The sequence below is a fragment of the Asterias amurensis genome, chromosome 14, assembly GCF_032118995.1.
Source record: "Asterias amurensis chromosome 14, ASM3211899v1".
In the NCBI taxonomy this organism is placed as follows: Eukaryota; Metazoa; Echinodermata; class Asteroidea; order Forcipulatida; family Asteriidae; genus Asterias; species Asterias amurensis.
The window spans coordinates 347238-374674 of NC_092661.1; the positions used below are offsets into that span (position 1 = coordinate 347238).

General features: G+C 36.8%; 2 protein-coding genes across 4 annotated transcripts; one reads left to right on the forward strand and one right to left on the reverse strand.

The window, feature by feature from the left end:
* Window positions 1-646: 646 nt before the first annotated feature.
* On the reverse strand, window positions 647-22414 carry LOC139946988 (5-cytosine rRNA methyltransferase NSUN4-like). 3 transcript variants are annotated; one of them, XM_071944794.1, is made up of 5 exons: window positions 15859-15996; window positions 3696-4473; window positions 3029-3186; window positions 2446-2570; window positions 647-1876 (listed from the first exon to the last, which is right to left on the reverse strand). In XM_071944794.1, exons 2-5 carry the CDS (start codon window positions 4453-4455, stop codon window positions 1600-1602), a joined length of 1320 nt encoding a protein of 439 aa, XP_071800895.1. In that variant the 5' UTR covers window positions 4456-4473; window positions 15859-15996; the 3' UTR covers window positions 647-1599. The 3 variants fall into 3 exon arrangements, with proteins under 3 accessions (XP_071800895.1, XP_071800894.1, XP_071800893.1); XM_071944793.1 differs by lacking the exon at window positions 15859-15996 and adding an exon at window positions 8170-8416; XM_071944792.1 differs by lacking the exons at window positions 647-1876; window positions 2446-2570; window positions 3029-3186 and adding exons at window positions 16692-16921; window positions 17405-19447; window positions 22280-22414 and having other exon boundaries at window positions 4348-4473; window positions 15859-16180.
* Window positions 8537-14272, forward strand: LOC139946989 (uncharacterized). The gene is made up of 7 exons (XM_071944795.1): window positions 8537-8672; window positions 9291-9364; window positions 9651-9782; window positions 10059-10143; window positions 10369-10474; window positions 10929-11058; window positions 11896-14272. The coding sequence occupies exons 1-7, from the start codon at window positions 8642-8644 to the stop codon at window positions 12439-12441; spliced, it is 1104 nt and encodes a 367-aa protein (XP_071800896.1). The 5' UTR covers window positions 8537-8641; the 3' UTR covers window positions 12442-14272.
* Window positions 22415-27437: the final 5023 nt, after the last annotated feature.

Below are 27437 nucleotides of genomic sequence, written 5' to 3' on the forward strand. Positions count from 1 at the left end.
CAGAGCTATGAAATTGGGCCCTGACGTTAAACTATTGGTGCCATTCCTTTTACAGCAATCAATCAATCAATCAATCAATCAATCATTATGCATTTGTAGGGTGCAACCACTAGTCTCTTGCAGTAACACCAACAATCAATATTACTTTTCCAATTGTTGATATACCGTGGATTCCTTTGAGTACTTCAGTTGGGTGCAAACTTGAAACCAGCTCAAGTTTAAAGCGGGTCATGTTGTTAAACAGGGCCCAACTTCATGGCTCTGCTTACCGCCGAATTCTGCGCTTACGATCACGATTCCCCGCTTACGTTATCCACTCAATTTTCTGCTAACCTGTGAAATACACTAAGGCTTAAGCAAATGTTTCTGCTACAGTAAGCACGCAAATTTGCTTACCACTAAGCAGCGCTATGAACTTGGGCCCTTGTCTCAAATGACATCAGTACTTTATTTCTTGTTATTTCTTTTACCTGCAATCATTAGTTCATACCTTGCAAAATGTCATGTAAATGTTTTTATAACCTCTAAAGGAATTTTTCGCACAAATCTAATTTAAAATGGTCAATGCTGGAAAGATTTGTCAATCTTACTTATTCTATATAAATAAAAAGTTTATTAAATTAACCTGTTTTCACTGTTTTAATTTTTTTGAAGGAAGTTCATTCTGCTTAAAGATGCTATGTCAGATTTTTGGCCCCAAACATTAATAAATAGATTTATTTTGAGTGAATTATATTATTATTTTATTGGCCTTACAACAAATACTACTAAAGAAGACTTTGGAAACAGTTCAAAATAAACGTTTTTTTCTACTCAAACACCTTTTTTTTTTGCCGGTCAGGGGGGGGGGGTGAAACATTCAAGAGACAGCATTCACAAGTTCTTTTTCCTGTAATTTTAATCATCAGTTTTACTAAAGATAAAATCACAGATTGTAAAATAAATGTAGAACTTGACAGTACAGATTTATAAAGGCAATTAATTCAAATACAATAATGTTCATAAATGTCCGGTTAGCAAAACATCCCAAATAATGAAACATATCAAAATGAATGAGAATGCTTTTTTTTTTTTTTATCTGTTTAATTATGCTAAGGCTATATTGGCCTTGTACACTTTTTCAAGTAAAAATTCAAAAGTACACAAGGCTATCCTTGTACACATTTTCAGTCAAAACATGGAGCAATAAACTAGTTTATTGGTCAAAATAAGTAAAAGTACACAAGGCTATGAGCTATACCTTGTATAATGCATTTCACATTTTCAAGCAAAACTTGCTCAATACACCAATAGCCTCATGTACACCTTTTCTCTTGAATTGATTGAAAAGTACACAAGGCGTGAACAAGGCGTATGTACTTTAGCCTGGGTATATCAAATTTTGCCCTAAAAGTAAAATGAAATGTAGATTATAGCCTTGTGCATTTTAGGCCAAAATTTGATGCATTGTTACACTTTCAAGCAAAATTATAGCCTTGTTATTTTATGGTGTATTTTTTTCCAAAAAATGACAAAATCACAAGGGGTACAAGTCCAGTATTTGTTATCAATTAAAAAATAGATAAATCATGACTGTTGTACCAAAATGACTGTTGGCCCTTAAGCAACACGGTGTAGTTTACAAAAATACATTGGCCCAAAGTTATTCTTTAAATTTGGTAAAACCAACTGACCGTGTCTTATGTTGTCACTGAAGTGAAATATGTGACCTAGACACTGGGTCAAAGGTGAGAGGTCAACTACAGCAACCTCTATGTTGAGGTCTGTTTGACACTGATAGAGGGCGCTCTCTACAACGGCATCGTTCTGTTGATTGGATAACGAGCAAGTTGAATAGATGACATCACCACCAGGCTTCACAGCTTGTAAACCAGCACTGAAGAAAAGAAAAAGATTTATACACATTGAACATTATACACCGTACAATTTAGACATTATTGCAAATATGCACGCATCAGGTGTGGAATGAGGTGCATGCTGGTCTAGCTAGTGATCAAGTTTGATCGCGAGCTAGACCAGCATGCACCTCATTCAACAGACAGCACTTGTGCAATGGATTTGCGAAAAAGGTCTATGATGACACTCTTGAATCTAAATATTGTGAATTTGACATTTAACTAAATCAGTAGGATTTGGAACTTACTTATCATGATATATGGGAGTAGAATCAGGGGAGGTTTGCAGTACCACAATGTTTCAATCTCTTTTGAGTAGTTTCTGAAATCTTTTAATGTTTGAGTAATAAATTACCTCGTTCTATTATTGTCCAAAATTTCTTCGGAGGGAGCCGTTGCTCACAATGTTTTATACTATCAACAGCTCGATCTCTATTGGTTGTTACTAATTGAATGTTAATGCTAACAACTATTTGAAGTAATAACCAATAGTGTCGAGTGCATTCCTAGCAAAATGTTTTGGGGAAATAAATAAGAAGTTTCTATTTACCAGAGGAGATCCGATTGAAGTTTAGGAAGTTGCCATCGTTCATTTGTTCTATTTACAGCAAAGATACTATTAGTATTATTACTGGCTGATAACCTATCTGTTGTGCAAGGAACATCAACCAAAACCTGCAAAAATAATAACAAAGATAAGATAAAAATAAATTGTATAGAATTAATTGCAACAGCAAATCCTATTTTGATGATCTATTGTCTGTATTTTTGATTGACTTTATAGGGCTACTGCAAAGGATGAAGTTTTTTTTTTAAGGCAGAACAATAAATTTAAAAAGAATGATAATTTGAAATGTTTTACTGTTAATAAGCAGACATAATAACGTGGAACCCTAGATGTGGGGCTCAAACGAAAAGCAATGTTGATTACCAAAAGAATCAAGAATAATGTTAATCCTTAGGTACACAGAATAAGTTTAAAAAACAGGTTTAACCGTTTGTTTCTCAAATTTTGTCAATAGCGCCCCAATTGAACATCACATCAAACAAAAGCTCAACAACTGCTCTTAACAACTGGGTAAAATTTGTGAAGTCAAAGTTAGTTAATCATGTCAAATGGTATAACAAAATACCTTATCATAGGTGTCTGGTTCCATGGTTCCCCATTCACATCCATCCTCGGCTGTTATTCTTACATCTAGATTACTCTCATCGAATCCAATATAAGACCTCAGGACTGACTTAAGACGACGCCTTCTTGAAGATTCTGGTTCGTTAGCGACTAATCCTCCTACAAGAGGAATACATGTAAGAAATATTATCAACTCATGGTGCATCTGGCCTACATGTAGGTAAGATGTTTCATGAATAGAAATTTGCATCAGGGATAAAGAATACAAATGAATATTCATTTTAGTTTTACCCAAACACACACTGATTAGGGAACATCAGTGTGAGGACCTTGGTAGGTGGCTGTCCGCTGTTAACGAACCCATCTCCAGTTTGGTATGTTTACAGCCGCCAGCCACCAACCCGGTCCTTACCACATAGTGAAGACCGGGTCCTCACACTGGTATTCCCATTAATAAACACCTTTTCATGAAAAACAAACGGTTAAAACTGTCAAAATGTAAACTATTACTTTACGTTTCTGTTGTACTCAGGTTCAAGGGTTACATTTTACAGTCAACTGTGACCTCTGCTAAAATAAAATGTAAACAAGACCATGGTATAATATATGGATGGGTTTATACGCATTGTAATAATCAAGAGTGTCCAGTGCCTTTCTTATGAACTTACCAATAAACATTGTCTGAGTAATTGCCAATGATTTACCCCCAGGAGCTGCGCACATGTCTAATACAACATCTCCGGGCGATATTCCTAATGCAATCACAGGTAAAACAGATGCTGCATCCATTGCATAATACTGAAGGAAGACACCATGTGAATCCATCTTAGATGCCGGGAATCGGGCTGTGTTTATATCCTCAGGGATAAAACATCTTAGATGTTTACTGATCGATAACGGTTTCTGTATGCGTTTGATTTCTGTTTCCGGAACAACAGAAGTGTTAAGTTCTGTATTTCTGATGGCATCGGAGCTTAATAAGAACTCCATCTTTGCTTCGTATCCAGGGGCAACGATGTACTGCTCCTCCAGAGACGACTGTTTATCAGCAAACATGGTTTCTTGCCGAGTCAAATTCTCAGAATCAATTCTATTTATATCAGTGTGCTCTTGAAATAAACTAGAACTGTCTTCCAAGACTTGATTGGAATCTAAGTCCGTATGTTCAGAGTCTGATATCGAGGAATCTTCCTCCATCATGTCTTGAATGTTCATCTTCTCTAGTTCTTCTGCGACAGGTTGAACAAAGTCCTTCGCTCCAAGTTTCTTCATCAGTTCTTCTGTTTCCTCCACAAGACAATAGTTGTTGATAAGAGCACCGTATTTCTGAGATGAAAGTAAACCAAGTCTTATGGAGGGCCAAGCGTCACCAAATTGATGGCGGTAGTTATCGTCAAAATGTTTCAGAGCGTTAAATGACGGCTCCATCTTCCTTTGTGTATGTGGCTGTCAGACAATAATGAATAAGAATAATTGAAATATCAAGTTTTGTTTTTACTCTTTTAATAAAAGTTTTATATTAAATATTAGACACCACAAGAGAATCTGACCGGGTAAATGTTTATAAATAAATTGGGGTTGAACTAAGAAAGTCAGTTGTTTTATAAATACATCCCCTGGCTGCCGCTTCACTCCGAACAGACTGCCAACATTACATAGTTGTGATATCGTAACCCTCCTGCCGCCGGCATAGGCTACATGTAGATTGCTCAGTTGGTTAAAATGGTAGAACGCCGGCAAGTTTAATCTGGAGGTTGTTGATATGGTTCGAGTCCCACAGTAGTCAATTGGTCTTTGTTCAACCCCAAAGTCCTTTTAAGAGTCCCTGCCTGTAAGAATGTACCAAATTAGGGGGGGGTGTGATTTATGGGTTCGCAGATCTTCTTCCAAAAAATTAGAGTGATACACCATCATACCAAACGAATAAATCCAAAATTTTAGTTTGCTGACGCTTTCGGTTTTGGAGTTACCAGTTATCAAAGTTTGGGCCAAAAAGCCCTCGAGAAACGAATAGTACATTCCCTGTAAACACAAAAACCAGCGCCAAGGTCATCCCAAAAAAAGTAAAACATTTTTTGAAACCTCCAGTTGGGCTTATAACAAAAGTAAAAAAAAAAAGTTGGGATCTCGTTGGCGCGTCATGTTACGCGCACCTGAACCTTTGACGAACAGTGCCCTCGTGCCATTTTCAACGCCTCATAACTCAGCGCGCCTATAGGATCCCATGAATTAAACAAGTTCAAATGAAAGAGCTTGCATCCCTAAAACAAATTTAAGTGCAAAGTGCGTGGGATCTCGTTGGCGCAGAGAGATAATTGAGGTCAAAGTTCAAATTTTACCAATATATTGCGTTTTCGCACCTCCGTAACTTCGCGCGCCAACAACAAAAAATTGTTTTTATGGCAACTGGGTATTGGAACAGTTTTCATCTAATGACAAATGAAAAAAGAATCTTGGGATCTCTGCATCTTGCATGTCAAAAGATTTTTTGAAAATTTTCTAAAGTATTGTCATTCCACACATTTTTGCCTAAATTGGGACAACATTCACTTTTCTCATCACTGTAAGTATCTGTGCCAAACAAGATCCCATCAATTTTTTCTTGTATTTGGTTAAGTTGAGTGTTCCTTAACAGAATTCAATTGAAAAATAATTGAGATCATGTTGGCCCACCAATATAACAAAGGTCAAAGGTCATATGAAACTACACTACTGCCTATTTTGGGTGATTTTGCGTCGTCTAGAAATCCACGCGCCAATATGATCCCATTAAGTTGTCCGCATTTTATGATTATATAGATTCTCAGCAACAAATAAAAAGCAAAAATCAAATGGGATTTGAGTGGCGCTAACAAATATTACAGATCAAAAGTTCGCAATACATGCCTATACTTATGCATTGCTGTGGCAACCGAAAGTGAGAAATATCCCCCAATTTGAAAATGTTGGCAAACCATGAAGGGGATAGGTCTCCAAAGTGAATTTTGGTCAAGAGATAGTCTGGACTTGTTTTTACAAATGGTGTTAGTTTAATGTTGGTGGGTAACTGTTGCCAAGGTCAAAGGTTACGAAGAATATGGCTGTTTTTGATATTTTCTGTCAAGAGCCAACTTCAGAGCCTTTTCAAGATTTTATTTGATGAACAAGGGCTCTATCCTTTATGTTGGGGAAAACCACTTATAATATCTAGGCACATGTGATTGTCCCAAATTAATTATAGAGCTCTTGTTCATTTGATAAAATGTTGACATGGCTTTGAAGTTGGCTCTCCACAGAAAATATTGGTGTTTTGTAATTCATTTTCTGTGGAGAGCCAACTTCGAAGCCCTGTCAACATTTTATTAAATAAGGAAGGGCTCTATAATTAATTTGGGACAACCATATGTGCCTAGATATTATAAGTGGCTGTCCCAAACTGAAAGGATAGAGCCCTTGTTCTTTAAATAAAATCTTGAAAAGGCTCTGAAGTTGGCTCTTGACAGAAATATAAAAAACACCCATATTCTGTGTAACCTTTGACCTTGGCAACAGTTACCCACCAACATTAATATAACACCATTTGTAAAAACAAGTCCAGTCTATCTCTTGACCAAAATTCGTTTTGGAGACCTATCCCCTTCATGGTTTGCCAACATTTTCAAATTGGGGGATATTTCTCACTTTCGGTTGCCACAGCAATGCATAAGTACAATGTGTATAGGCATGTATTGCAAACTTTTGATCTGTAATATTTGTTAGCGCCACTCAAATCCCATTAGCTTTTTGCTTTTTATGTGTTGCTGAGAATCTATATAATCATAAAATGCAGACAATTTAATGGGATCATATTGGCGCGTGGATTTCTAGACGACGTAAAATTGCCCGAAATAGGCAGTAGTGTAGTTTCATATGACCTTTGACCTTTGTTATATTGGTGGGCCAACATGATCCCAATTATTTTTCAATTGAAATCTGTTTAGGAACACTCAACTTAACCAAATACAAGAAAACATTGATGGGATCTTGTTGGCACAGATACTTACAGTGATGAAAAAAGTGAATGTTGTCCCAATTTAGGCCAAAATGTGTGGAATGACAATACTTTAGAAAATTTTCAAAAAATCTTTTGACATGCAAGATGCAGAGATCCCAAGATTCTTTTTTCATTTGTCATTAGATGAAAACTGTTCCAATACCCAGTTGCCATAAAAACAATTTTTTGTTGTCGGCGCGCGAAGTTACGGAGGTGCAAAAACGCAATATATTGGTAAAATTTGAACTTTGACCTCTATTATCTCTCTGCGCCAACGAGATCCCACGCACTTTGCACTTAAATTTGTTTTAGGGATGCAAGCTCTTTCATTTGAACTTGTTTAATTCATGGGAACTTATAGGCGCGCTGAGTTATGAGGCGTTGAAAATGGCACGAGGGCACTGTTCATCAAAGGTTCAGGTGCGCGTAACATGATGCGCCAACGAGATCCCAATTTTTTTTTTTTACTTTTGTTATAAGCCCAACTGGAGGTTTCAAAAAATGTTTTACTTTTGTTGGGATGACCTTGGCGCACATTTTTGTGTTTACAGGGAATGTACTATTCGTTTCTCGAGGGCTTTTAGGTCGAAACTTTGATAACTGGTAACTCCAAAACCGAAAGCGTCAGCAAACTAAAATTTTGGATTTATTCGTTTGGTATGATGGTGTATCACTCTAATTTTTTAGAAGAAGATCTGAGAACCCATGAATCACCACTTGGTACACTCTTACAGGCAGGGACTCTTAATATTTAACAATTTACATAATTGTTCAAATCACAGCTGAAAAAAGTGAGAGTATACTTTTCTATAAATAGACCCAGTAGGCCTATGAGAGGTGAGTAACTGGTAACTCGGAGTCTGGGACGCTTTTTAAATTGATCATTACCACCAGATATTCCATAATAATGACAAACTTCGAAAAAAGGAGTACAGTGCCAAGTTACTGGGTCTACTTTTATAATTAGTTTACTTAGAATTGATTGTGATGGGTGACAACTGACATGCTTTTTAAAATTTGTCACTATTTGTCGACTTACTTTCAGTTTAATAACTGATAATGTTACCGAAACAAATCGAATTCAATGGACAATGCATTGAAAGTCAAACCACAAAACAAAAAACACTTACAACATGCCATTTCTTCTTAGTTTTTTTCCACCTTCTTGGAACAAGAATCACCTGACAAGCTTTTCCTTTTCCTTGAAGAAAACGTGCCCCATACCGCAACAACGACATTCTGACCCAGTGACCTCAAAAGGATGAAGAAAGCCGAACTCAAGGAGAGATGACAATAAAAAACACGTGTTCACCACACTCTGTGCTGTTGTTTTGACCTCTGCACTTTAACCTACTTCTTCCATTTGGTTCTTGACGTTACAAAACGAACCAATCAACAGCCGCGTTATAGAACGCTACGACACGTCACTTTATTTACAGTATGTATGGTACCCATTTTATGTGTACGTATATTTAGTACACATTGTTGAGTAGCAGACTACTTGTTCATTTTTGTCAAATTTGTACACAAACCAATCGACGGAATGACGATGGGCAAGTAATTTGTCATTTAGTCACAACTCCAGAAACCAAAAGGACAGAGATGGACAGGCAGTATTCAAGGAGAAGTCCAGGTAATAATGCATTTGTGTTTGATATAATTTATGGCCTAGGGATGTTCAGATCTTGAACCAAAATCAATTACAAGTCAGCCACACCACAGTACACAGACAGTACACACCCAAAACTGTAAGTGATACATGTAATTGTAAACAAACTGGTTGCATACATCTGTACATACACACTTCATTCAGTCAAACAAGTTACAAAATCATTAAAAGTTCAACTAATCATTAACAACAACATGATTAATCATAATTATAGTGCCAGATTTCCACAGACATGACAGAAGTTGGTAAGTGGTTGTGTAAAATCTGAGCACTGAACTGAGATGACTGAAGAAGTGGGGAGTGCATTATTTGGTACTGGGGGGGGGGGGGGGTAGGGCCCCTTGTTTAGGGGGCTACACTAAATAAAATATGTAAAATTATACAATTTGTTTAAATGATGATTTATCGTTTATTGTATTATACAAAATTAATCTTGCAGGGAATACAATTTTTTTTTTAAATTAACACTGTAAAAACGATCGAAGGTAGGAATTTAGGAATGAGTAGTAGGCACAGACAAAAATATTTGGATAAATTGTAGTAAAGAATTTTTTTTAATGGATGCTTTCTTTTTATTCCCAGCTGTGAAGCGTTTAATGAAGGAAGCTCAAGAGCTGAGTAAACCGACAGAACAATGTTTTGCACAACCGTTGGAGGTAAACAAATAAATTAACCCACATGGCTTAATAGAGGCATTGCATTGTGCTGTACTGGGAATTAGTTTTTGGTAGGGAGGGTAGTGCGTACCAACCAGGCTCCTATAGTTGTTAAACCCATGTCTATATTCTTACAGACTGTGACTTAATAGTAATACAGACTGACTGTGAAGGGGGTAACTCCAGGAGTAAGCCCCGGGAGTAGGTGGCAACATGTCCCTGGTTTTCATATCTGTAACAAGGAAATCTATCATTCTAGTATTGTTATTTTCTTACCATTGTACAGGACAATTTATTTGAATGGCACTTTACAGTGAGAGGGCCACCAGACTCGGACTTCCAGGGCGGGGTTTACCATGGACGGATCACTCTACCACCAGACTACCCCATGAAACCACCAAGTATCATGCTCCTAACGGTAAGTAGGAAACCGCATCACCTTATAGACAAGATCTAAGATGAATTGGTAGAGAGTTCAAGATACGTGGCACAGCTGAATAAAAAGACCTGTCACCCCGGAGTGTAGAGGCTTGGGTTCATTGTCCAGAAGCATGGAACTGGATTGAAAATTCCTTGACAGAGTGTAAAACTTGAAGTAGTTCTGAGATATAGTGGGGAGCCTTGCTGTAAAGTGCTTCATTGTGGTATAATTGCAGGATTGATTGTTAACGCTTGTATGTTTGTTATTTCTCAGCCGACAGGTAGATTTGAAGTGAATACTAAGATCTGTTTGTCAATATCTGGTCATCATCCAGAAACATGGCAGCCATCTTGGAGCAGTAAGTTCTTAACAATATTTGTTGAAATACTTTTGTTGTTCTGAACAAGGATTTAGATCATAGACAAATTGAAATGGTTAAATGAAGCTTGAAGTACAAATAGATGAGCTCAATTCCAACTCATATGCCCTATTGTTTATTCTATGATAGACCAATTATGGATAACTTAAAATGTGACCAATCCACATTTGTTAATCTGATGCATATATTCTGTTTGTTTTCCAGTTCGGACTGTTATGCTTGCCATTATTGGGTTTATGCCAACTAAAGGAGAAGGTGCCATAGGATCTTTAGACTACACTCCAGAGGAACGGAAACTTCTGGCTAAGAGGTGACATTAGAATAAAGCTATAAATGGCTATGACTTTCAGTATTGTTGTTAAGCCATAGCCATACTTGGATCTCTTTGGCTAGGATAGTTTGGTCTGTTTGGCCAGTTTGACTTAAAACTTTGCTTCACTTTTAATATATGGTACCCACTACTGAAATATAGGATTCAAACTGCCTCTAGCTACCAGGCAATCTTGGTGGTCTAGTTGGTCAGACACTGCTCTAGAGTTGCAAAGGTTGTGGGTTCGAGTCCCACCCGATTTCTTTCACAGAGCTTGGGAAAGTACTGAGTATACAGTGCTTACACACATATGAGTAAAACCAAAAATAATATTCAATAAAGTTACAAGCTTTTATTTAAGGCATTGCACAATGTGACAATGTCAAGTGAAACCCCTTACTGTTCTGACATCTTTCTTGTTGTAATTATTTGAGTATCTTCTTTGATTTTACAGATCCCAGGAATGGATGTGCCCAGCCTGTAAGCTTGCCAATAAAGCAATCCTTCCGAAAGAAACCTCAACAGAGAAGTCTCGAGAGACTCAGAGAGAAGCCGCCGAGATTGCTTCTCAGATCAGCTTCAAGGTTAGATTTGCTTTCTTTAAGATGTTTCTTAAAGGAACACGTTGCCTTGGATCGGTCGAGTTGGTCTTTGAAAAGCATTTGTAACTGTTTTTTATAGAATGCATATGGGAGGAAAGATGTTGTAAAAGTAGAATACAATGATCCACACAAACATGCCTCGAAATTGCGTGGTTTTCCTTTTACCTCGTCGACTAACACGTCGGCCATTTATGGGGGTCAACATTTTGACTCCCATAAATGGCCGACCATGTTAGTTCGCACAGTAGAAGGAAAACCACGCAATTTCGAGGCAAACTTGTGTGGATCATTGTATTCTACTTTTACAACATCTTTCCAACCATATGCATTTTATAAAAAACGGTTACAAACGCTTTTGTTTTGACCAACTCGTCCGATCCAAGGCAACGTGTTCCTTTAAAGGCACTGGACATGTTTATTAGTCAAAATAAATACATCTATAAGCATAAAGGCTTACAGCTAATGAGCCATGGAGAGTTGTTGATAGTATAAAACATTGTGAGAAACGGCTCCTTTGAAACAACAGTTTTTGAGAAAGAAATAATTTCTCACTCAAATGCTTGAAGACTTTTGTAGGAATCTGAAAGCACACACATTGTGCAACAAGGGTGTTTTTTCTTTCCTTATTCACTTGCAACTTTGATGACCAATTTTCACACATTCATTTTGTATGCATTTGTTGGGATACACCAAGTGGTCTTTGACAATTACCAAAGGTGTCCAGTGGCTTTCAATAAATTTCTTCCAGAACCAACATTTTACAAATTCTAAGACAATGTGCATCTCTAAATGTAAACTCTTTAATCCCCTCCCTCACAGAAAGAAGATGACAAGAAGTCGGATGGGAATGCTTCCAGTAATCCATCCCCAGCCTCAGCCTCAGCTCAGTCAGCGACTAATCCCAGTACCTCGCCAGCTAATCCCAGTACCTCGCCAGCTAACCCCAGTACCACTAATCCCTACGCTGCGTTCAATCAACAAGCTGCAGCTATGGGAATGCAATTCCAGCAACCAATGTTCCAATATCCACAGAACTTTCCAAATCAACCAACTGTTCCTTCCAGTCAGGTGACCAACCAACCTAGCCAATCAGAAAACAGCTCAACTGCAGCTAACCAATCACAGAGCACAACACCCCAAGTGGTGAATAATAATGAGCTTAGACAACGTGTGACAAGTCAGGGTGCAAACCAGACGACACAACCCCAGACAGACCCCCAGAGAAACCCAAGGGGTAATCAGGACAATTCTGGAGGTAGATGGGCGCTAGTATTGATGGTATTCTTGACCATTATTATGGTCTTGCTACTTTGTAGACGACTCTACATCACATATGAATATAAGTTCCAAACTGGAGATTTGTAATGACTTCCAATACATTGAACGTAAACAACAAAAAGTAGGCCAAGTAAACCATGCTTACCAAAATAAGGCTACCAATCAAACTACCATGTCACAATGTACAATTTGTAACTGGTATTCTGCCTACTTCTGCTGAGCAGAAATTTTGTAAGCAATATTTTCTGCTTAAGCATCTCTCTATCAATGAAATTGGGTCCTGTTCAGACAGAAGAGTAAACGCAGTAGACACAAATTGATTTCATCAATCAAGGCTTGAAATAAAATAGCTCTGTGGTCAAATGTACAATTTGAATCCTAGTAATAATTTTTTGTTTTTGGGGACTTGGTATAGCCTAGTTGTTGTCACTTTTCTGTTTATCGCAACATTTGTTGTTTGTTTTTTCCCCATTGAAGTTCTGGTTAATTAAGTTACGGTTTTTAAAGTCTACTTAAGGGTCTGATACTTGTTATTTGACTTCATTAAATGCATCACTCTGGCTTTGAAATTAAAGATTCTTGTTTAGTTATTTTAGTGCTACTCATACTATTTTGGATGAAGCTTGCACACCTGTCTCTCTAAGCTAGTAATAGACCTTTGTTCTGATGATTATACACGTCAGTCTATGGGTAAAAATCAAATATATTCCTTTTTTTCTCATTTTTTCCTTCACCTTAATGCAAATTTAACATCTGCTAAACTTATGCCAAAGTTTCTTTGCCAATCTGTCATGTTTGCCACACCTCTTCATAACAATCTGAAACGCAGGAAACCTGCGTTTCAGATAGTCCAGGACCAAGTAATAGCATGTAAGTAATGAAGTAAACAATTATTGGTGCTGTCAGTACAACAGGGATCAATTAGTTTAGGGGGTAGAACACTTGTACAGATCCCAGTGTTTCTCTTGGTTTTTAAAATGTTTCATTTAAGATATTCGGAGACAAAATTTCAAAATTATTACATGTAGAGGGCTTTATGTTCCTGGTTGTAAATTTATTCTGTTTTTTTCTTAGAAGCATTTCCAAAAATGTATGTCTATTATTGATTCCTCTTAACAAACCTGTCAAATTTTATTTGAAGAATTAATTTGATTTATTTATGAAATTGAGAGTTCTTCCAAAATGAAAATATTTTTCAAACCTCTCGGGTTTGACAAAAATAGTCACAGTAACTATTTTGCAAAGTGCACACTTGTAATTTATTAACTGAATCTTCAAGCTATTGTTACAATGTACAATAAAGTTAATGGAACTGGATATTAACAAACGACTTTTGTAGTCTGCTTGTCCAATCACTTTGACTCTTAGAAAAATATAAATAAACATTTAGTTATAGATTGAGCAAGTCTTGCGTTTATTGAAACATCGCGCTTGTGGTAGTAAAGTACAAGTGTTGTGTTTAACAGACCAGTGGTGTGTGTTAAGCACTATACATGTATACTCTGTACTTGCCCCAAGTCCTGTGGGGAAAAAAACCTCTGGGCTGGCGTATGAGTGGAGTTTGAACCCTTGACCTTTGCCATTCCAGAGAAGACGTCTAATATTCTTTTCCCGAGGCATAATTAAAACACCTTGTTTCCTTCTAACATTAAAGTAATGTATATTGGAACAGTCTAAAAGAACTACCCCCAAATTGTTCAGATAAACACAAGACTTCCACGGCCTATTTCCAGCCATCAGTTTCGTTCCCAAACGACTTCAAGATTTCTTCACGAGCTCAATGTGGAAAATATACATTTCTACAGAAAATGTACAAGAGGACAGCTCTGGGTTATTCAATGCTTCAACTTTTCAAACTATTGATACAAAACTGAAAGAGAGTATTCACGCAAAGAATATTACTAGGTGTTCACTGTCACAGAAAACTTGCTTTGTTTGCAAAATGTTGCTTCACAAGAAGTTTGCTTTACTGTGACTTTTTAAAACTATCATTTCCTTATAAGTCAACCAGAGGAGCATGCCCCAAAAGGATTCATGCATTTTGACTGCTTAAAGAGTGGCTATGGGCAGATTGCAGAAATGACCTGTTTTCTCAACGCTGCTACAGGCAACACTCATAGCCATCAATTCGAAAGTCACTTATTTTAAAGGAACCATCAAAAGTCCCTTGATTTGAATACTTCCCCAGTAGGAACACATGGAATAATCAAAAGACGCTTAATACAAACCATGCCCAAGTAGGAACAATGAGCAACCATTGAAAGTGGCTTAATTCGGACACAAACCAAGTAGGACCACTGGGAATAATCAAAAGACACTTGATACAAACCATGCCCAAGTAGGAACAATGAACAACCATTGAGAGTGGCTTAATTCGGACACAGACCAAGTAAGAACAATGAGGAAACATCAAATGTAAACAAAGTACACAAATACTGAAAAGAATCAAAACAGGAAAAAAGGTTGTCTTAACAGATGGAGATATTGTGTGTTGTGTGCATGATGCTATGTCGGATATTATGGGTACCGGTCACTTGGGCATCTTGCAAACCCATATCACCTCTAAACTTGGCACCTTGCAAACTCTGTACCTACAACTTCTGCACCTTAAACTTGGCAGCCAGCTGAAAAAGTTCCATTTTTACACTGTGTGGTATGCCTCATTTTCAATGTAAAAGTTCAGTCCCACCATAGTCCCATAAAAAGCTAGTCTTGGTGCAAGACGTTTCTCGTTACCAAGCTATTAGTAATAACATTACAAATATTATTGGAATATAGTTAACGTAAAATTTACCAGAAAATAGAAGCAACATTATAAAGTAAGCACGGGACGGAACAAAATAACAATGAAAGGAGTGTGCCACAGAGTTTATATCACGCACTGAAGTGTCATGAGACCGCAGAGCCGTTGGGAATATAGTCCCCATCATGGCCAGCGGCTATCGGCAAATCACGCTCTGTTAAAAAGCAACAATCCATCAAAAACCCTAAAAGAAAAAAAACAGAACAAACCCTTATAAAAAATTTCAAAGCTCAGAACATAAAAATGGCGCCGCACTTTCACCGTCATGGATGCCATAGCCCGTAGTGTATAGTAGTAGCCAAGACAGCAATTTAAAAACTTTTTGACTGAACACATGGCAGGTGCACGGTAAATTTCCTGGGGGCCCAAATTTTCTCGAAAGTTCAAAATTCTTTTCTTCAAACTCCCATAACTAGTATTTTGCCATTAAAAACGTTTACAAAATTCTTTTTTATTGTGACATGGCATTACTTTATTTTCAACCACTTGACTTGATTTGCTTGGTGCCGAGTTTGTTAGTAATTAAAAGGCAGTTGCCAAGTTTGTATGGTGCCAACATTCTTGGTGCCCAGTGGGTGCTGAGTTTGCAAGGTGCCGAGTTTGCAAGGTGGCGAAATATCCGGTATTCGATATTATCACAGATAAACTTCCCAACACATTTTGTCACACAATGTCCCACATTTAATGATAAAAAGACCTACTTATATCTTTCCAAAGATGTTTTCTTTGTCAGTTTAGTTTTAATGTCAGCTGACAGAACTGCGTTCCCTTCTTGCTGAGGTGCTGTTAGTTGTTGTATCAGTGATCGCTGTGCTACCGGTTGTCGTGGTACTGGTTGCCGTGCTACTTGTCGTGCTACTGGTTGCCATGCTACTGGTTGCCGTGCTACTGGGTGTCGTGCTACTGGTTGCCGTGCTACTGGTTGTTGTGCTACTGGTCGTCGTGCTACTGCTTGCTGCTAGTTTCGAGCTGGTGAAATTTCGGCTTCTCTTCACTGGTTGAGCGTCACTCACAGCAAGTGTCCTATTGAAATACACAATTAAAGACAATATAAACTTGGTTAGAACTACAATGGCTTCCGATGGTATAAAGCATTTTAAGAACCACTTCACTTTGAAGTTGTAAAAAAAATGTACAAATCTTAATCATTACAGATTATTTGGCTCTCGTGGATTATTAACTCTTGCGATATCTAAAAACTGCGACCACCTTTTACAACGAAATGTTCACATGCAAAAGTGTTTTTGCTGGTAACCCGTTTCTATTAAGCAATACTTGTCATTGCTTAGTAAGTTTTTGTGCTTGCAGGCCTTATGCAGTTGGGCCCAGGGCTTATTTCATAAAGTCTGTAAGAATAAAAACTTGTTAAGCAGAGACAAATCTTGCTTAACACAAAATTTTACCAGCCGAAATTCCATGAAATTTTTGCAACTGTTGCCCCTCAAATTTTTTGCTTAGCGAAGAGAGTTACTTAGCAGTATTTTTTGCTTAAAACAGCTTTACGAAATTTGACCCAGCCCAAAGATCCTCTTACCTCTCAAGATGTCGCTCTCTTTTCCTTCTCTTCTTCTCCTCATACAGCGCTATTCTGTATTTATTAATCAGATGATCTTTCTTAACACAGTGTTCGCAAAGCGGTGTTGCCTCCTCTTCAAACTCCTCAATGATTCGTTTCACACATCGAATGAACTTCTTTTGACTTTCCAAAACTGATTCTTGAGACTTTTTCTTGAGTTTTTCTGGCACTAGTAAAGCCGTCAGGTTCTGAAGGGTAAACATAGAAAGAGAAATATATGTATCAAGTAAAACCCATCAGTCAATTTGATCAATGGTTTGAATGATTCAATGTAGAGATTGCTATAAAAATTACCTTTTTTTTCTCTCAAACATTATGCAGTCAACTCTTGCTATTACAATTAATGGTACTTGCAATATTAGCTCTTTATCAGAGAAATGGTGTTACCAGAGGACAGCAAAACAAAGAAACACCAAACAGAAATGAGATAACAAGAATGTTCTCTAAACATAACCTTTTTAAAACACTGCTCTTTCTTTGACTTGAAAGAAACAGCTTCATCAGCAGTTTCCTGTGGATGAGCAAGTGCCGCTAAAACACAGAGAATATTCTTAACCTCAACCTGAGTCTTTCTCTTTAAGAAAATACATTCATCCAAACAAACTAAAGTCCTACATTGAATTCTCTACAATTGTTGTTGAAAGATTGAAGCATGAAACTGAGAAACTCACCTCGCCATATTTGTGAAATTCTGTCACCATCTCGCCAGATTGCTTGAGTTTGGTCTGGAATAGATGAGTAGCCATTTTCTCCATCATCCTAGTGAGGGGTGTCAGTAGAGGTCTTTGTAGGATACATTTAAAGAACTCATCTGGGAGCTCATTCGGAACTTCCGGTTGGGTGACAATGGGCACAGGAGCACTCAGCTGTTTGTTCATATGAGAGGTTTTCTTTGGGGCAAACGGGTTCCAAGGGATAGTTTTCTCAGGAGCAGGGGTACTTGTGGTGGTGGTCGACTGAGTGGTATTAGAAGACGTGGATGTGGTCGACTGACTGGTATTAGAAGTGGATGTGGTCGGCTGAGTGGTATTAGAAGACGTGGATGTGGTCGACTGAGTGGTATGAGAAGAAGTGGATGTGGTCGGCTGAGTGGTATTAGAAGACGTGGATGTGGTCGACTGAGTGGTATGAGAAGAAGTGGATGTGGTCGACAGAGGGGTATTACTATTAGAAGAGGGTGTTGTCAACTGTGTGGTTCTTTTGCTAACAAGGGATGCTGCCTGCAGGATTTTACTGGCTGCCGTTGAAAACTCACCAATTTCAGCAGATGATGCGTTTGACTGATTACTCGTTGATTTGGTGGTGTCATTACTGGTAGGTTGTACAGTCCACTTAAGGTTCACCGTTTTAGAAGCTTCGTTCACTTTGCCAGGAATTGTTGTGGTCAACTGGTAGGTTTTATTAGAATTGCGTTTGGCGCACGAAAGGTTTAATAATGGAGAAATAGGTGTACTCAAATGCTCTTTCGAGGTTTTAGAAGGGTTACACGCTGACAGTGCATTCATCCGAGCTACCAGTTGCTTGGCTTCCATTGGAGTGAGTTTGAGTTGTACCTTGTTTTTTTTTTTAGAATTCTGAGTGGTTGATCGTTTGGTTTTACTGGAAGTGGGTGAGGTTAACTGGGCAGTTCGATGAGGAGTGGTCAACGACGTGGTGCTACTTGGGGTGGGGTTGGTCAGAATGGTAATTTTATGGGTTGGAGTGGTCAACTTGGCAGTTCCGCAGGGTGTGGTCATTAGTGTGGTGCTACTTGGAGTGGGTGTGGTCAACTTGGCAGGTTTATGGGTAGGAGTGGTCAACTGGGTAGTTCCACGGGGAGTGATGAACAGCTTGGTGTTACTTGGAGTGGGTGTGGTCAACTTGTTAAACATTTTAGTGGTTTGCTGGACAGTTATCAATTGAGCGATTTTGCTAGGAAGGGACTTGGCGACTACAAGAGGAGTGCCTCGATTGGTTACCTTGGTTGGTGTACCACTACCAGGGGTTTGTGTACCACTACCAGGGGTTTGTGTACCACTACCAGGGGTTGGTGTACCACTACCAGGGGTTTGTGTACCACTACCAGGGGTTTGTGTACCACTACCAGGGGTTTGTGTACCACTACCAGGGGTTTGTGTACCACTACCAGGGGTTGGTGTACCACTACCAGGGGTTGGTGTACCACTACCAGGGGTTGGTGTACCACTACCAGGGGTTGGTGTACCACTACCAGGGGTTGGTGTACCACTACCAGGGGTTGGTGTACCACTACCAGGGGTTTGTGTACCACTACCAGGGGTTTGTGTACCACTACCAGGGGTTGGTGTACCACTACCAGGGGTTTGTGGACTTGGTTTGATAATGTGTCTTTTTGCCAATGTGTTGCCCTGTAGATCGGAAGACTCTCGCCTTTTTTTTTGTATTGTATATTGAAGACAAATTGGACAATTAGTCACTGTATGCTCCGGCCAATTTGCCACACGCACAAGGGCATTACTACACCATTCCTTTTCATAGAGAGTTTTCCAGAAGCAACCGTAACAAAGATAAGGTGGATGTCGAGATGGTTGATCCGTGCTGAAATCTACGCCGTATTTCAATTTGATTAACGAGTACATCTGAGGATGAGGTAGTATCTTGTTTGGACTCTTCGTTTTCATTTGTGATACATTTGTTGCCACAGATACGACATATTTCTTTTAGTATCATCTCATGTTGATTTTGTCCAGTAGGAGCTAAAGTTCAGAGAAAAGAAAATTGAATGAAAGCATGTAGGATGAAAAAAGAGGACTGATGTCAGGATAGGGATGTTTGATAAAGATTAAAGCTTTTTTATACAATAGTTACAATTAGTAATTTCATTATTATTAGACTCTTGAATTTGCATGATCAGAATTATATACACCTCTCAATAAAAAAATTTAATTAAACTGCGCTGGTTGGCATGGACGCAAAATGATTGATAATGATTTTGATAGCAAAAAATTTAACTTGTGTTAAAAAAGATCAATTAAAAATCAATTCAATTTTATAACATAGAAATTTGTTAAAAATTACATAAAATTCCTTTTCAACAGTTTTCCTGACTGCTGCAGTCATACGTCCGTGGCAGTCACCAGTCATTTATTAGGTTTATCGCGATTCAGAACCTCAATGCGTTGTGCCACAACGGAAAGGAATATTGGGCGGTTTCTATGCAGTTTCTACGACTCGCGCACGCAATGCCTATACCTTTGTGTGGGTTCAACACCACCCTCTCTTGATATTTTGCTATTCGCGATAAACCTTATGCCAGTGGCAGTTACAAGGTGTCCCTAAAATCGCGACAAATCTTTTACTTCTCTGAGCGTGACGTAAACAGTCCCTCGATAAAAAAAAATTTGGTCTTATTTGCCAAGCAAAGAGTCTCCTCTCCCTTGACCAAAACTTAGAAACACGTAAGGCTCCACTGGTTATTTGCACTTGTAAATGCAAAAAGCTTGGTATTTAAGGCATTTCTACAAGGTACCAAAATATGTCCTAATGTTGAGGCCATACAAAAAAATTTCCCAACGAAAAAGTTTCAATTCATGATGATCAAATCATGTGACTGAATATTTTGCTGAACATTCTGGAAAAGAAATACAGAGGCTTACTTTTTTTACTTTTCAACCCTCATATTAGTATTGTTATATTAAAATTTAAACATCAGCTTGTTGATTCAATTATCACTGTTTATTTAAATGCTTCATTATAAATATTAAGAAAAAAGAAAAGAAAAACTAAATAAAACTCAGATTTGAAAGGCAATAGATATTCACATTTTTTATTTTATTTTTTATTTTTGTAATTTTTTTTGCAAATTACCATGGTAATTTTTAAAATTAAATTTTTTTTTAAAATAAAATGAAGACAACTGCTGGCTAAAGAGTTATACACAAAGTCTCACAGAACACTTGTAGTCACTGCAGATGTTTCTTCCAAGTATCGCTTCATTGGGAAACCATACTTTCTCGTTTGCCGTGAAAACAGTAAAAACTCAAAACAAATTGGGCCAGTTTAGTCATCGAAGATCGGTGTGTGGTTTGAACATTTCAATGTCCATCAAGTTTTAATATATGTTTGCATACTTCATACTAACAAATGAAGATAATTAGGGCATCGGTTGATATAATGGCATCATTATTTTCTTCCCAATTCAAAGAAAAAGGAAATAATAATGTCCTGGTGTCATGTGTTTTCAGTAGGATAACAGGAAAATTGTTCACAATCAAAAACTGAGTGTTTTTTTTTTCAAATCATCTATCTAATTTTTTAACAATAACACTTACACTTCATGGTGTGTTGAAATTTTTTAAGTTTTGGTTTAACGTTGCGAGAGACAGTCCGCCATTAACAGTGCTTATGCATGCACGACATTGGAGCAACGTCATATTATGTTTTCACACCTTTTATTGGTTGGTATTTTATTGAATATTCCGAAGCTAGTATGGCGTGCAAAATAAATCAAAAATATTATTCAATTACTACTTAAATTTAATTACATTTTTGTCCCAAGGCATTATGGATATCATAAGGCATGGAAGTAAAACACCACACCTCCTTGATTGAATTTGAAGCACACACACTTCATAACAATCCGTTTTCCCCCATTTTAGACCAGTAATTTTTTTGTTTCAGGAGATAAGAAACCATTCCATGATATATTCTCTTTAACATAGACATAATATTTTTTACGCTTATCGGAATTTATTACAGTATGCAGTTAATCAGAAAAACTTTTTTAGGGGGGCATTTTCACTTAAAATATTTTAAATTTTCCTCATACTGGCACACCATAGAATCCCAAATAGTATCCACCTCCTGTGATCCATCTAGTGACTAAAACAGAATGAAACTCAATCTTGCAGATAGTAATTTTGTTTTAAACTTTCAAGGTTGAATGATGTTTCTTTGACTCATTTGAATGTTGGAATAATAATGCACTAGTGATTTGTACCCAAAATCAATCATTTTATAAATATTTGAGCATAACCAACATCAGGAAACTTTATTCTCAGCATGATTAAGCCTGATAAAAATACAGACTGTGAGTAAACTGCATAGCTTCTGCAACCGGTGCAGCTTGCACAATCTCGCGGTAAACAGGAATCAAAGTTGGGGTTCGAAAACATAATGAGGGTCGATAGCGTATGACGCTACGATACTAATTATTAATTAATACCGTGAAAACTTTAACAAACTTATCAAAAATGCACATCAAAATAAACACAGAAAAAGACTAGGTCATGTACGTAGGTCAACAGATATGTCTACAAAAATGAACATTTCTGTAAACTTTAATTTAAAACAATTATTTTTTGGGGGGAGGGCCCCCCACCCCCAACCACCAACCACTTTAATTAAGACTTTTTTTGTGGCCGGCCGAGCGAAACATTTGATTTTAGCGCGCCTTTATAAATGCTGTGTTATTATTATTATTATTAGTATTATTATTATTATTATTTTACTCTTCTCTACTCTTCTCTAGTCTATTCTTTGAAAAGTCCACAATCACAATAATATTTATATGTAGTAATATAACTCACCAACAGGTAAAGCATCGTCTTTTCCCATCTTAAGAAGGAGTAGTTTATAGCATGGAGGTAAAAATATAAAGGTTCCAATGGTGTCGACCCGTCGTATGAACCGTCAGCAGACTCGACCTAAATGCAACATGAACATCACGCGTGCATCGAATAGAAACCAATCAACTCGGATCGCCCCAGCAAAGTCGCCCACTACAAAGAGCGCCCTCGCTTGACGAGAATGTTCAAGGTTTTCACTGAAGATAACTATTAGAAAACTTAATGATAAACATGACAAACTGAGTGACAACTACGCTGATTTGTCAATAAGCAAACTTAACTCTGATGAAATAAACTGAAACTTTCACACTAACTTATTTTATTTTCAATAAAATCACAAATCCAGAGCCTTGTGAACCCTTCGCTCTAAAAAAATAAAAAACTCACAAAGATAGCCTTGTGAGTTTTTTGCTCGAAAAAAAATCACAAGGCCTTGTAAACTTTTCGCTAAAAAAAATCATAAGGCCTTGTGAACTTTTCGCTCGAAAAAAATTCACAAGGCTACAACTACCTTGAGAACTTTTTGCTCGAAAAAAATCACAAGGCTATAGCTTTGTAAACTTTTCGTTCAAAAAAAAGTCGCAAGGCAAACTTTGTGTGAACTTTTCCCTCAAACAAAAATCATAAGGCCTTGTGAACTTTTCGCTCGAAACAAAATCACAAGGCTACCTTGTGAACTTTTTGCTCAAAAAAAAAATCACAAGCCGTGTGAACTTTTAACTCGAAAAAAATCATAAGGCTATATATAGTCTTTTAAACTTTTCGCTCAAAAAAAATCGCATGGCAAATTTTTGTGAACTTTTCACTCGAAAAAAATCACATAGTCTTGTAAACTTTTCGGTCGAAAAACTTGTGAACTTTTCGCTGTACAAAAATCATGAACTTTTCGCTCAAAAACAAATCACAAGGCCTTGTGAACTTTTCGCTCGAAAAAAATCACAAGGCTACCTTGTGAACTTTTTGCTCGAAAAAAAAATCACAAGGTTTGTGAACTTTTCACTCGAAAAAAATCATAAGGCGCCTTGTGAACTTTTCGCTCGAAAAAAAATCACAAAGCTATAATAGCTTTATGAACTTTTCGCTTATGAAAATAAAATCATAAGGCTATTTTTGTTATAGCCTTGTGAAATTTTCGCTTTGAAAAAACTCATAAAGTTATAATATTTGATAAAAATGCTGGACATTACCCCTTATAGTTTTTAAGTTTCACCCCAACTTTCAAGTAAAAATAAAAAGTCACAACTTCCTAATTATTGCTTCAAATAACTATTATTATTGGCTTCTAAAGGCTTCAGAAAAGCCTACTGCATCTTCATGAAGAGCACAACATCGCACCTTAAAACAAATAGGCATAAGTTGATAAAAGTACTGCCCTCGACCCTATGATTATTTCAAATTTCGGCCAATAAAAGGATGCCGTTCGTACTACGTCACGCGCATGCACATCGAGCAAGGCATGCTGGGGAAATTGATCACCCCTGGGAACGAGGTTGGTGCACCCCTTTACTCCCCGCCGCGGCCATTTTTTTCTGAGCGCGGGCATCGTATGTTCAGCTCCACGTGTGTGGTGAAAAAGCAGATTTTCTGCAACATTTTACATCGCAAACCGACATCAAAATTCAACAACTTTCACAATGATAACTGCACGGATGTTCATAGAATCTTTTAAATCAGGTAAGTGATTCATGTGTTGATGCAAAAGAGGAAATTTGAGGGGGTTTCTAAAGACAAGGTTGTCTTGGCAATAGGACTACTTGGCAATACAGTCAAATTAATTATTGTCAGCTAATGATATTATTATTATTGGTTTATTAAAACACATTCAAACATTGCAGCTACAAGCTGAATTGAGTTTAAAATACAGAGATTCATAAAAAAATCAAAAAGTTTAAAAATTACAAAAAAAACATTAAGAATTACAAACTGTTTTTATACATTAAAAGGGCAAACTGGCTAGTGCCAGTAACAAATTAGATAAAACAAAAAATTGCACAGCATATAACCCAAGACAAATCGAAGAAACGTAGTTATTGTGTTAAAAATTATTCAACCACTGAATTCTCGCTCAATACAAGTGAGGAAAATTATTGTTGTTGAAACTTACCCACATCGATTTTGCTGATGAATTATAACGCTTTGCCATGCACTACACGTTTTTTGTTTCTTCCTTCAATGCAAGTGTTTAGAGTAAAATCACAAGGCGCACATATTTTTCTTTGAATTATTTTCTTGTGTGTTGGGAATTAGATTTGACGACATGAACTGTACATGTCATGTATATGTGGAGACAATTTAAAGGCCCCCTGAACATGCTGTCCTGAAGTAATTTTCCCAGTGCCTTATACTTTCTATATGAACGGATAACTTTCCGTATGGCGCCACCACTTTTTCACTCATTTTTACAAAAAGGGATATATCAATCAGGTAAATTAGATACTATATTATTTTATTTCGAATGAAAAAGTGGTGGCGCCATACGGAAACTTTTCCGTATGAACACTAATTTACATCCATAACTCTAAATATAATTTTGTTATTTTTCAGAGTTCGTGGAATCTGATGTTTCCCTTTCATCAAGTGTATGCCGCCTCTCCCTGAATCTTGGCAGTCTTTCCAGCCACAACAGCAGTCACTGAGGTACACGGCCTCAACCATTCTGTAAGGCAACCAAAATGTATAATTTTCTATTACTAGCTGTAGGGCCAGAATAATTTATACCAACACATTTGCCAAAATTTCTCTCATACTTTTTTTCCTCTTAAGACCCACATTATTTATGACTTCTTTTTTGTGGGGCCTCCGAAGAATCAGTTAAATTTCTATTAAAAACTTTCGTTTAGGTCAGCCCCCAAGGATTTTGAAAAAAAATGAGCTTAATAATAATGCATCCTATTAAATAGCAGTACAGTTTATCTGATACTTGGTAGTTACTCCAAAAATTAATTACCATGAAAACGTTAGAGCACTGGTCATGTTGATGTTACAAAAATATTGTTGGAAAAACACCCTTTAAAGTAAAATGTAGTTTTAGGGAAAGTGGTAAAAATAATTTCACCCCAAAACATTTACTCTGAGAAAGGCTTCAGGCATGAAGCCTTTCTCATGCATCTGATAGCACACAATTTCATGAACGGAATATGGGGTTTTCTTTCATAATTTGTTTTAAACTTTAATGACCATTTGAGCCAAAACTTCCATTGGTTTGTTATTTATGCATTTATTGAGGCACACCAAGTGAGGAGACTGTTAATTGATAATTACCAAAAGTATCCCAAACCTTAATTAGTTTCTAAAAGTTATTTTTAATTAGTTCATCAACACCAAGAAGGCATCAAAGTTACAAGTTGTCCAAATATTAGGATTCATCAGAAAATAATAAGCAAACCAGACTAGATTGTTTATTTGAATTTTCAAGACTTTATTTGAACAAACTTTAAATGTCTTCCAGAGAAAGAAAACAATAACACCCACATAGTGCATCCACACTGTTAGACATTACCCCCACCCACCCCAACCTCAAGAACTTGATTATGACTATACTGTATGTTATGTTTCCTTAATGTTTCAATTAAAACAAATTTTGTTTTTGTGGGTGCTTTGGCACTCCTATTGCTTCCTTACTATTCATTTTGATAGTTGCTTAAATTGATGGTTGGAAATATGCCAGTTGATGTACAATTACTTTTTGAAAACTTCATTGAAATTATTTAAAAATGTTTTTTTTTTAATGCACTTGTCAAGTGCCACAATTCAAAAATTGTATTTGTAAAATCAAATACAGCTTTCAATTCATACTTGTTTTAATTAAAAGTATTGAAAATGTGTATCGTTTCAAAATTCAACTTAAACCCCCAAAATATTCGCGAAGAAATATCAGCTGGCAAATGACAACCATAGCTAAGAAATATAAATGATCAACCAAGGAAGAAATGTAACCCGTTTTATCCAAAAGGAGTCCACATGGCTAACAAAAAACTAGTCTCATGAATTAACTATTTGTTTTTTGCAAACTTGCAAAATATTTTTTTTGTGCTTTTTCTTTATCTTACAAGAACTCAGAATATTTACAGAATCAAAGCGTTTTTTTTTTCTTTTCAAACAAATCTAATTAAATCTAATTAAATTTGACTCCTTTATGGTTTACAGGTTGCATTTCTTACTTATAAAGAAGGTACAACATTGGTATTCATATACTGCATATAGAGTGCACAAATTTTGACACAAAAAACGTTATCTCAAACTTGCAGCGTTTTCATAACACATTTATTTATTTATTGTTTAACTCAATACAGTTTTTACATCAAGTGGACATTTAGATGAATGTTTACTTGCATGCTTACCAAAATTGAAGGTAATGCATAAATTCCCGCAATAAACATATAAGTTCAATTCACAATAGCGTAACTACCAATGTTGTATCTTCTGTAAAGGCCGCATCTTATAGCTTGTTCTGTGACTTTATAATCTCAATCTTGGAAAGTTTTTGAAGTCCACAAAGGGTCGAAAATTACTAAGTGTTTTTGTCAAAAAATGACTAAGTACAAACATTGACTATGAGTTTCTGCTCAAAAAATTACTAAGTACAAACAATGGCTAGTTTTTTGGTCGAAAAAATGACTAAGTCCACAATAGAACACAGAAAGTCAATAATTACCAAGTGTTTTTGTCAAAAAAATGACTAAGTCCAAAAAAAGACTAAGTACAAACATTGACTATGAGTTTCTGTTCAAAAAATTACTAAGTACAAACAATGGCTAGTTTTTTGGTCGAAAAAATGACTAAGTCCACAATAGAACGCCGAAAGTCAATAATTACCAAGTGTTTTTGTCAAAAAAATGACTAAGTCCAAAAAAAGACTAAGTACAAACATTGACTATGAGTTTCTGTTCAAAAAATGACTAAGTACAAACAATGGCTAGTTTTTTGGTCAAAAAATGACTAAGTCCACAATGGGACTCCATTTTATTGTTATATAAAGTCACAACAAGCTATAAGACGATACCTTTAATAAGGGGCTGTATTCCATTTTGATGTACCTAGCTATATAATCTAATGGTAATTTGAATTTGACGCCTTGTATAAGAGTCATGTGCAAATTTCTAGTTGATTATATTGTTGG